Source organism: Catharus ustulatus, chromosome Z, assembly GCF_009819885.2.
Source record: "Catharus ustulatus isolate bCatUst1 chromosome Z, bCatUst1.pri.v2, whole genome shotgun sequence".
Lineage (NCBI taxonomy): Eukaryota > Metazoa > Chordata > Aves > Passeriformes > Turdidae > Catharus > Catharus ustulatus.
Window position 1 is genome coordinate 29,563,386 of NC_046262.2, and position 12,622 is coordinate 29,576,007.

At 34.4% G+C, this 12,622-nt stretch overlaps 1 protein-coding gene across 50 annotated transcripts in view; it reads right to left on the reverse strand.

Moving 5' to 3' along the window:
- PTPRD (protein tyrosine phosphatase receptor type D) overlaps positions 1-12,622 on the reverse strand; it is a 1,216,292-nt gene that overhangs the window by 65,535 nt on the left and 1,138,135 nt on the right. For all 50 annotated transcript variants that reach the window (XM_033085150.2, XM_033085149.2, XM_033085148.2 and 47 more), the window contains 2 exons: positions 12,424-12,521; positions 1,119-1,242 (listed from right to left, as the gene is read on the reverse strand). In XM_033085150.2, the coding sequence (XP_032941041.1) occupies positions 1,119-1,242; positions 12,424-12,521 (222 nt within the window). The remainder of the gene's footprint in view (positions 1-1,118; positions 1,243-12,423; positions 12,522-12,622) is intronic.

Sequence of the window (12,622 nt, forward strand, 5' to 3'; positions counted from 1 at the left end):
TGAGGAAAAACCTAAAGTTCAGTCAGGGGGATTGCCTGTTTCTTCACAAAGCAGCTAATATCAAAGTGAATTACACCTATATATCCAGTATCTTTAGGTTTGGAGTAGCCAAAGATAAGGAGCTGTTTATAACTGTAAATTAAAACACTTGCAGTTTAACTTGTAGCATATTATGACTGAAATAATTATGATCTTGAACACAGATTCCCTCTATCTTATCTATCATCTGCAAGTCTTGTCAGAGCTAACTAAAGTCAAATCTTATTTTCATTTAAATTGTGTTATTTAAATATATAATTTGCTTGATTATGGCCATCTTTAATAACTGACCATCAACAACATAGAATGAGCTGAAAATCTTTCTTCAACTGATGAAGCAGGATAATATTAAGGCAGAATTGGGAAAAAAAAATAAAACCTCTAAGTGAAACCAGTGTGTCCTCATGCTTGGTAAGGACACAATACCTAGGGCTGACAACCTGTAACAGCTTGCTTCAGATAAAACTTTAAAGTGTTTAAGATTTAGGAAGGTCTTTTAACAAAGAAAGATATAATGAAAAGCTCTCACTAAATCACACTGTCAACCTTTAGTCAGTGACATACTCCCAAAAATGTCTGCATGTGGGCATTTGTATAAAAACTCCAGTTTAACATTTAGATTGGAAATTAAAATTAAAGTTCTAAGATAGAGTTTTTAAAACTTCCCCAGAGAACATGAAGTTGAATTGATTTTTTTTCCCACAATAAGGTTTTGCCAAGTAAAACTCAAGGAGCAGGAATCTTGATAATTTCATTGATCAACAAATCCCTCAATTCAAGTATGTTTGTTTACTGCTACATTTGCTTTGTAGTGTGCAATATTAATTTCCTTTATATAACTCACTGGCATATACACAGGGACCTAATGCATTCAGTGTTACACATGAATTTATGTATTTGTGCAAGTTCATAATACATTAAGCATCAGAACAGTAAGCATCAGAAAAGGATTTTCATTATAAGAATTTACTGGAATTACTTTAATTAACACCTCTTTATATTAACATATGAAGATATTGATTAGTAAAATCATTCTAGATTTTAGGATTTAATTGATTGAATTTTAAAGGTCTCCTTACCTTCTATTGCTGAGAGTAGAACACGAGAATGGTCGTATGCAATTACATTCGCATATCTATTCTTTGGTTTGTTTACTTCCAGGTTAGAGTGCTCCCATGTGAACTGCTGACCAGGATCAATAGACTTCAAAAGACAAAGAGAAAAAAAAAGGAAAAGAAACTTTCATCTAGGGACTACATAATTGTTTTAATTATGATAATTACAAACTAAACTCCCATAGTTTGTTCTGGAAATAATCTCCTTTCGAAAGAAAAATTATTACTTCAGGACACACTGTAACATATTAGATCATATTATATTAACCATTTTGTATTTATGCATCTGGAACTTCCATGAGGAATTTAAACTGTAAGCTTTTAAAATCCAGGGCTTTTTCTTCAGAGAAAGCAAGCTATCCATCCTTTTCTATTTTCATCCATTTTGGAAAGTGAGGGGTTCTAGCACAACAGAGAATGAATAAATATCATAAATATGAAAAATACTGGGATGAAGGGGAATAAATATTTTTGCCTTTATTAGTAAGTGCATGTGTTAAAAAATCTCACTGTCCTATTTACTGAATAACTCCAAAGTCTCCTGAAGAAGTTTTCCAGAAAAAAAAATAATGTTCTTCTTTCATTTTGATGCCAGGGCAACTCATGATACTAATGCTGCTCAGGAAACTAGCTGTGTTTCATCCATAGACAACATAAAGAAATTTGCTTTTCATTTCCTTGAGTCACAAATAAGTAAGCAATTCAGGCATATTTGAAATTTTAATGATATCTCATTCATGAACATAACTAATCTTATTCAAAAACAAAACAATATGTTTCCAGATTCGCTGTTTATTTTCTGTTTCCTTCATGTTCCAGGGTGGAATTACAGAAGTGTTCAGCACTCTCCTTCATCCTTCACCGCTAGGGAAACTTCAGACTAGTATTTTTACCTCCATGGTTGAACTATATATGCAGCAAAGTGAATACAAATTAGATAACAGATGGTACCTGATAATGCTCACTATGGTTGTGGCTGTATGAAAGGTCATCTCATACTGAGAAGTCATGAATAATCACCTATGGTTTTACTTTCCCTTCCCGTAACACTGAAGACCTTAAAATTGTTTCATCAATATGAATACACAACTATGGTTTGAGGTTTATGCCCTCTGTTTAATCCTGGTTCCTGGTAAGAACTGGCAGCTCCCTATGTCAGCTAGTGGTAAACTATTACAACAAAAAAAACCAGATGACACAGCTAAGCCAAGGTAGAGCAGTTCACCAACACTATGCTCATTTCCCACGAGTAGACCAGCAACATGGCACAAGTCAGGAGATCTGTACTGCCATGCAGCACCAAGCCAACAGCTTCAATGACTCATCCCAGGGTATGACCTGTAACCTATTAGAGTAGGTATTACCTGACAATGAGCATGTGTGAAATTAATTAATGTGATTTTACTAGGACTTTTCCCTAAGACTGATAATTTACCCAGTCTGAAAATTTCTTCATTCTCATGCATCTTTACATATTTGATACAATTTATTTATTTAATATTTTGAGAATGACTTTGCTTTTTTATTGAGGTTATTTTAAAAAAAATCATTTTGCCTGGCTGCCTGATGGAGAAGCATTTGTCTTTATGAAAACAAATACTTCAGAAAAACAAGTGCTTTATACAATTCCCTAGGCTCAATTAACTTTTATAACATAAAAGTTATAAAGTCCTGCATAACCTAGCTATGGAGAGTAGAGGAGTGGGATGGCTCAGGTTCTGGCTCACCCTTTACCTACAGCAACTGAGACAGAGTGCATGGCAGCTACTTCCTCAAAAGGAAATTAACTGGGACCAATTAGAGGAATGAGGAAGAAATTAAATGCTTGGGACCATGATGAAGGCCATGAACATTCTACTTATGCCTTGGATATGATGCATTTGAATTGCATCACTATGTGTGTTCCTAACAGTTCAAAAGGCATTTTTAAATGAAGCTTTGAAAGAACCTGATTTTTTTAACCTTCTGCACAATTTTTCACACCAAACTATTTTGGTCCCCTATCTTAAAAATCTGCATGACTATGATTAACATATCTTAAAATGTCAATAATTTCAGGAGCTTATTAAGTTAGTTTCTAAATAGACTAATGACTAAGATTTGCAAAACTGATGATGGATTTTTTTTGAGCCCTGTTGTATTTTGTTTGCCTATAAAGGGACAGTCAACTATCCACCAATTAGCATTTTGCCACATGCAAAGGTAGACATCACTTCTGTGCTGTGCTTAAGTACAAACATAGTGATCTGATCCAAGAGTAGGGCTTCACACCACAACAAAAATACTACTTTTTCTGACTGCAAAGTGAAATTCTTATTCATCAATAAAGAAAATGGTAAAATTTTACTCTTTAATTTCACAATAAAATTTTTATTCCTTTTTCTTACAATTTAGTTTCATTCTAGCAATGTTTTTCCACACTCTGAGAAGGATGTCTGGTAGAATTTTGAAGTGGGTATGCAATGTTGTAATTTAAAAATGTAAGTATTTTATCTTTACTTTTAAGTGCTATTTATTTCATCAATGATGCAGAGAAAGAATCTGGAGTGCATTTCCATCTGTGTGGAGAAGAGTAGAGCTATATACATATGTACTGTATTTAAGACATGTAATACACCTCTTTATCAGCAGGCCATCAAGTCACTTACATCATATGACTTGAAAAGTAATAAAATTTACATAATAACTTATCTCAGCAAAAATCGCCCCTCTTTTCCTTTTTGAGTTAATGGAGGTGAACTAGAAAACTTACACAAGATATTTTAAAGGTCAAGTTTTCAGAACTTTGGAAAATAATTTTTATTGGTTTATCTCAGAATTCTAGCAATAATTTAGAACATAAACATGGTACAGAAGATGATTACTATGTATTAGCGCATTAATTAACTCTAATTAAGTTTTAAAATGAAATTGGTAATTTGACTGGGAATAATGTGCATCTATAATATTTGTGACTACCCAGTCTTTGCCAGACATATGTGGAAACATGCTATCTAAACCACAGTCCACTGCCCTAGAACGAAGCACAATACCCTGCATTGCTCTAGACACATAACTGAAGCAGACCATCTGTCTTCTCTTTTAGGTTTTTACCTACACTGCCAAAATATTCCGGAAATTACTTCACAATGTAAGATGTTACATACATTTTCTCTTCATGTTAGACAAGAAAACTAGAAAATAACTGAATTAACTGGCTGCCTAACATGCTATTTTTGACCTTGGACTGCAGGACTCTGGTTTTAAAGCATAAAAACCAAAACAGGATGTAGAAAAAAAAAAAAAAAGACAAAAAAATGCTTGAAAACAGTAAGTTTAAACTGCAGTTTTGCATATACAAAGATGATTTTGCATATGCATCAAATATGATGGTCTGAGATTCTTATCCATTATGAGAAACAGCTTGAGTTCTGTATTATACCTATTTTTCATGTGAATTTATAGAATGAAAACTTTAAATTTGAAGCTTAGATTCAGCTGTTAAGTATTGAATATTATTCTCCCACTATTCACTTCTTAATGTTAAAGCATTCTAATAAAGCTACTGTTCGATAGCAAGAAAAAACCCAAACATACACATTGTATGATGTATGGCCAGATGGTGTAGTTTAGTGATAAATACTTAGGTCTACATCCAGACATAGTTAACATAAATTATCAGAAACACGGAGATGGATTGAACTTTAATCTTTCCTATTTCTGTCACCAATCTGAACCACTTTGTGGCCTTACCATCCTCCCATAAAGCACCATTTTGTCAAAAGAAAGTTAATCTGTATTTCCTCAGACTTAATAGCCACACTGGAACAAAGAGTTGAGTGGTATTGGCAGACACATTTCAGAAGTGTGAAAGACCAATAACTCATGAATAACAAGTCTGTACTAACAGTTTTAATGAGTGCTTTAATGGTTTAATGGATGGCACTTTAATAGGATTTCTAGTATTTTCATTCTGAAAACTTGGCTTCAATAAAGCTGTCATTAATAAAGAAGTGGATTTCTTCACAGCATAACTGTGTAGTATGGGTGCTTTCTGCAAAAGAAATAAAAACATTTGTAATACTGTTATTTCACTCCCATGCTTTAACAAATCTTTCAGGTAGTGTATTCTAAATGGCTGGTTGCTTAAACAAGTGTAACCTGTTAGCAGGAAAAGACTTGAGCAATATTTACTATCACAATGCACCATCCATAAAATAGTTCATTGACTAATAATCATGACAACCAAAATGTTCTGGTGGCAACCAAACCAGAAGAATTTCAAACAATCTCCCTCCAGTAAACTATGTATCTGCTCACTGTGCAGTTTTCCTTTACACCACTTAGACAAGAGGAAAATGTTCCTCGATGTGAGTCTTCCAGGACTAGATCCTGGTTCAGCACTAAGGAAGGTATGAACAAATGTCACCCTCCTGGTGTGAGTTGACACGTGCCTGCCTGCTCTGGAACACTGCTCTTCTAAGGGTCACTACAGCAGCAAATTAGAATCCAGTAGTTTTCAGTTTCTGTGGAATGCCGGGATTGATACATACTGCACATCTTTCACAAGCCAGGAAGGGGAAGGAAGCATGTCCTGTAAAGCATTTTCAAGCACTGTAGGTGCAGTGTTTATGGCCTGCATTAATTTGCCAATGACCATTGATTCACTGCTTCAGGTAGGCACAGTAGAATGAAAAACAAAAACTGGAGAGCATGTCAATGCAAACAGACTCAGAACAACTGGAGAAGGTACACAGCGGAGCAAAGAAATGAACAGTTTGACCCTCTTTTACCAATGTCAGCAACTGTGAGGAGAATTTCATACCATAGCTGATGAATCTATAATAGAGTGCTATTGTATTATGCAGGAAACTTGCTAATAGAATGAGATTTACATACTGCATTACCAAAATGTGAATGCTAGATGCATGAACATTAATTCATGATCAGGGCAATTTGCCAACTGGAATTGAGTATTTTACAATTAAGATGGAGATTTTCCCATTACACTGTGAAGGGTATAATTTTCTAGAATATGGGGGAAAACCTCCACATATGGCTAAAACTTCTTTTGAACTCGAATATGTGTTTGTGTCCTGGTCCTTAACACAGAGATGAGCCATTTTCTGTTAACTCTGAAAGGGAAAGAGACCTAACTGTTCAAGAGTAGCAAAATATATAAAAAGCTTTTTTCCAAAAGCTTCTGTAAATTTCCCCTAAGAAAATAATGGTATTTTCTTCACAGTGTAAAGCTAATATTCCTATGACTAAATGAAATTATGCAAAACCTGATTCCAGTGGAACCCAACAAGCTATATAAGCATACAACTAAAGAAAACTTAGAGAGGAAAATAAGCATTATTTGAATACATCCTTGAAGGAGACTCTTTATTTAAAAATCCCTAGTTCTAAAACATGAATCATATTGGTTTGTATTTCTTTACTACTAGTCTTAAGCATAATCTGTTTATTGCCTACATGCAATTAAAGTAGTTTGACCATGATGTCATAACCAGTAATGGAAATAATTTTGTGTTGAAAACTGGAGATTACAGTCAACTTCAGGCAGAAAATAAGTATCAGGAGCAGATGAATACCTGAATAATAAAAAAGCTTGCTTTGTTTAAGTATTTTTGTAGTTAAAGCATTCTGCTATTTTGTTTTATATAGTGTATGAAATGTAGCAGGACTTATAAACTAAACTATAATTGTTTCACATGAAACACTATGCTACTTCAAATTTCAACATACTTTTCATCATATTTTTAAAGCACTGTCCACATTTTTTATTTTGAGGGAAGAGTAAAAGAATGAAATTCTTCATTGATTCCTCCATTTTTCTATAGAAGTCCCTAAAATTATTGCAAATTAGTATTTCTAAGAAGCTATTGCAAAACTTAATTTTATCTAGAAAGACTGACTTAGTTTGTCCTTGAATAATTTTTTCCTGCTTCAAGTACACTACTTTTCTCTTCCTAGATGTATCATTGCTTTCAGTTGAGCAAAATAAAACTGATATTTATTACAGTATAGAATCATAGAATGATTAAGGTTGGAAAAGACCTCTAACATCATTGAGTCCAACATTTGACTGACCACCAGCACTCCAACCATAGACAGCACTAAATGCCATACCCAGCTGTTTCTTGAACGCTTTGAATCATGGTGATTCTACCACCTCCCTCCATTCCCATGCTTTCAGTAAGAAGTTCTTCTGGATGTCAAACCTAAACCTCCCCTGGCACGTTTCCTCTTGTCCTATCACTTGTTGCCCAGGAGACAAGGCCAAACCTCACCTGGCTACAACCTTCTTTCAGGTAGTTATTTAACTAACTAAACTGTGTCTGTGAAATTCCTAGGCAAAAAAATAGTAGCTATCAAACCAACATCCTGATATGTAACACCAGCTTTCTTTTATTTGAATAATTACATAACATAAACAAATGCTGTTATCCCAAAGAAGCACTCACAGCACAAAGGAAGGAGGTAATACCCCACTCTAAATCTTGACTAGCATGACTTTAAATTCTTGCACTACATCTTTAAAATTCTCTACCATGACTATCCTGCTGGCTTGGATACTGCCCTAGGTGGAACTAAACACCAAACCACTTAGGTGAATGCAAGTACATGTGCTATTAATAAGAAGACATCTTTTCATCATTCACTGACTATGCTAATTGTTTCTCAATAAATGGAGCACATCCTATGAAAGTAAAGTTAGAAAATCTCAATAAATGATGTTTGTAATGTTAGAAAGAGGAAACCATTATAAGCAAAAGGAACAAAACCATATTTTTGCTGAGAAAAAAATTGATTTTTCCATGAGTCACTATTATCTACAATGACATAACAGCTAAGTGCAGCTGTTTCTTTGATAGATATTAATTCTGTGGATTATCTGTTCTTCCTGGACTTCTAAAATGTATTACATCGATAATAAGTTCTGTATGTGCTTCTACTATACAAGATTTACTGTGTTTTAGTATCCAGTGTTTATGTTGTTTCAGATACAAAAAGACAAATATAACATATTCAGTAAACTGTGTTCCTATCACAAATCCTACCAACTGATTCTGAAAAGCTACAATAAAAAAAAGTCAAAATGCATCTTGATGTTTTCCAGTACTCAGTTTTAAAGCACAACTGGCTGCAATTTACAGAAAGAAACCTCATGAGAGAAAACATTAAATTATATACAACTTCTCGTAACATCGTACAGTAACTTACAGAGTCTGATGGTGTAAATTTTGTGTTGTTGTGACAGGTTCTCTTGCAAAAATAGCATGAATCTGAATCTACTTCCTTAGGGGTGTTAAACTCTATGTACAGACCTCAGAAAAGAAATGTTGAATTATTTTACACAAGTCTCAGAAATGTGCTTTGGAGGAATAGATTTTCTGTTCTGTCTTATATGAGGAAATGACTTTACAAATACATCATAGAGTAGGGAGAACATTACTGGGTTTATTCAGTTTATCTCCACGACCACTTTTTATTTTTAAATTCTGAAGTCTCAGATAAGGAGATACAATATAAAGATCAGTATCTTATAAACACAGATTTTTGCTTAGCAGCTGCCAAGTCTATATGGACTCTTACATTACATAAAAAATCCCATTAAAATTGCCGAAGTCTGCAAAAGCTTCCCAATAATCGGCTGGGATCAATCCCGCCTTAAAATTAGAGAATAGAAAAAAACTGTGTTACATTAACGATAGGTGATGTTAACAAAGTAAACCATTCCGTTTAGGCTTGGGGATTGCGAGCTAACAAAAAATTAATGAAGGATTATGAAAAAATTATTTTGAAGTAGAAATTAACCTTATTGAGGAGTTATAACTTTGTGTTAACTCTTGTGTTAACACTACAGAACCAGTTTAGGCAACTTGTGAATTATAAGTTTATTTAACTCTTGCCACAGTAATAATCCTTGAGGCTTGGCCCCTGCTGTCCCACAGCATGGTATTCAAGGTAAATTTGTGAGATAAGTACAGTGGAAGAAATCTCTATTTTTCTGCTGTTATGCTGTAAGAGCTGGGACAGGAGATGCCCTGAAGAAGAAACTACGCAATAATTTCTGAAGACTTGTAGAAGTAGAAACTTGTCCAGCTGATGACATCGAGCCTTATGGTATGCAGTTAGAAGGTGCTCTACACTGGAGAATACACTGTTTTTAAAAGACAGGGAGGTTTGTCTGTCTGAGGAGAAAGTGAAAACAGGAAGGAAGTGATATTCTTCCAAAAGGAATAAACCAAAACTGTATTGACTTTTGATCAGAGTTTCTGATCAAAAGTAAGTGGATGGAATATGAGCAAGAACAAGAGAGGAACAGGTATTCAGGCATTTCAAAGTAAATGAAAAGATGTGTTTGAGTGGTGAAACTAGTAATTCTTTTGAAGTGGCAACCGAAGTAGGTTGTGCTAAAAAAGAAATTTAAACATTCTTTTGGCATGGAGCCAGAAGATGAATGGAGATAGAAGGAAGAGAACTCAGAATCTATCAGAAAACCACCATCACATATTTCCCTTTATGGCATCACAAAGTTCTCTCAACAGTTGCTGCATAGAATTAACACCTCTTTGAAGAATTTCATCCATGTAATGCAAACAATTCCAAAAAAAAGTAAAATAAAATAATTGATTGCCAACAAGGAAAGGCTATTATTTAAAAAAAAAAAAAACCACCATAAAAATAATCAGTGGTAATTCAAGAAAACTCTTTGCTTTCCTAAACAGGAATTAACTGGAGGATTTTTCTGGTATCAATAAAGGTCAGTAGTTTTGTGCTGTATGTTACACCTTGAACTTTTGAATATGAGAAGTATCTCTTTTCCCTTCTGTCTCACCAGTTCTATCATTATCTGAAGTGATAATGACTGAACTGTTACCATCTGTACCTCTTTCTGCCTTGCAATCAGATTAAAAAAGACTATTTAGGGATGTTAGTGAGAATGGCTGCTGAAGTAGAAGGTCCCAATCCCTGACCACAAATATACCCACCACTTCCCGTTGCTGGCACTAGAGCTTAAGCAGACATGTGGTGAGCTAGTTTGGGGAACTGATCCAACTGAAAACAGCAAAGAAAAATAAAACAATTAGTTTTCAGCTGAATCTATTTCCTGAGATAATCCTTGAACAGCTGCACATGTGCTAGTGCCAGGACTGGCACAAGAGAGACAACAGGAATGCATAGCCAAGACACAGAGATGACTTACAGTGATCATCAAACTGCAGCTTTAGTCCACTGCCTAGCCTAGACCATGAAACCAAATAACAGTGCTTTTCACTAATTCTATTACAAAATGGATGAATCTTGGACTAGGTGGAAACGAAGTAGTATCTCTAAAGCTGTAATTTCAAAGATAAATGTTTAACCTTCTTGGGCAAAGCAATATGAATGAAGCTTGACATTGACCCACAGCTGCACATACTCTCATCTTGAATGTCTGACCATTCTGCTCCAGATGGTACTTTTTGTAAAGATAAAAAAACAAAACCAAAAAAGATCCAAAAAAAAACCATCAAAAAAACCCCCACCAAAAGGGGGTTTCCCCAAACAAAGGAAGGGAAAAGAAAGAATGTGAAAGTTTTCCTGTTAACACAGGCTAGAGAAACTTCTGCACAGACAGAAGAAACTAAGAATTAAATGGTTTAATATATCTTTCAATACTGCTTACAAATTTTACACTCTCAAGATGATTTTACTGACTTAAGTAAGAAAGAGATAATACAAAACACCAAAACTAAGTTCTATTACAGCACAGGAAAACCATGTCACCTCTCCACCAAGTTCAAGATGTAGAACATCTGAACTGTTTATTTGTATATAAATTACACTGTATTATATGACTTGTAAATGACTTGGAATTCTGTACACAGAAAAATTATTAATTTTCCCACAGAACAGCAGGAAAGGGTTTTAAAATTTGTACTAAATGTTATCTTTTATTATGGTGAAGATTCTGTGACATAAATTTCCCTGCCCGATTATTTATATGCTACAATCTTCATAATTAAGAACATAGGGTTTACATGTAGAAAAATGAGGAAATTCTTGCACAATTTTTGTGATTGCAGCAGTAAACAGCTATAATAAGTTGATCTTCAAGAAATTTATTTCCAGGAATTGTTGAAAATGTATTTTCCTTTTAATATCTAATGAGATTATTTTTGAAAGCAGTCTTAAGGACTTTCCAAGTAATGCATTCAATTAAATAACAAGCAATTGTAGTTCTTTATCATAGTACTTAGTTTTAATTTTTAACATCTTCTGTCAAGACTTTTTAAAATACAATGGAAATGTATAGGGTTTCCATGTACCCTGCAGTAACATGTTACTATGAAACTAAGATATGAAAGTCATCTTGAGTGGTTTCTTTTGCACTGCCAGTATCCATACAAACTTTCAAATGCAACTAATGTGCAGTCCCTAAAAAAATAAGAGCAATGCAGGCTTTTACTCCTCCATGCTGACTTAGTCTTGGAGACAGAACCATAAAGAAAATACTGTATCAGTGATCCCTCTGGGAGCTGTTAATCCCTGCATCACCTATAGCTGATCTATAGAAACAGTTCTTCACTGCCAGTTCAGTGCATACTTCATGCATGTATTTCTGGTATAGACAATATTTTGGTATTAATAGCTATAATTTACCAGGTTTAATGGATGGCTCCCTATGTCCCTTTAGCCACAAATTACTGACCTTAAAGGCTGCTACTCTGTACTACAGCAATACCTATATAATCCACGGGTTACTGACAAGGTGTCTGCAAATGATTATCATCTTCCAGTTAAATTCTTTCATGCTCTTCTAGACCATCATTCACAATTTATCAAAGTGGTACTGTTGACAGGAGGAAAATGCAATGTCCTGAAGCTGCTACATTAAAAGAGACAAGAAGCACTTGCAAACCCTTTTATCTCATGTAAAATTAAAACAGTGGACTGTACGTGCCTTGTTAACATTATACAGGACATTTAAAAAATAATCTAAGGATCTTTAAACTGCAGAAAAGAGAGATGTTTGTGTACATTAAAACAAGTCTATGCTGTATCATTCTCACATTACTTCAAGTATGTGTCCATGGAATCCGCCTGACATGTATCCTTATAAAAAGAGAACAGGATTTTATAAGCAAAGGAGCCACCTCACAGATGTAGTAATTTTACACCATTTTTCATCAAGGTCTTATTGTCATACAAAACTGGCACCATATCAGAGAGAAGTCTTGGGAAACAGTAAACATGACGTTTAAAATCTGAACTGTAAAGAAGTGGGGAAAATTACCTCATACTCCTGTGAGAACTTCAAATTGTCATTTGCTTTCAATCTTTCAATGTGATCTGCAAGTTCCAAGATAGGTATTGGGGGATGACTGGCCATACCTGTTGAACAAGAAAGAACAACAAAATTTAAAGTAAACTACAGTGATGGAATTGCTCTAAAATTTAGAAAATGCAGTAGTTAGAATGTCTATAAATGTGTA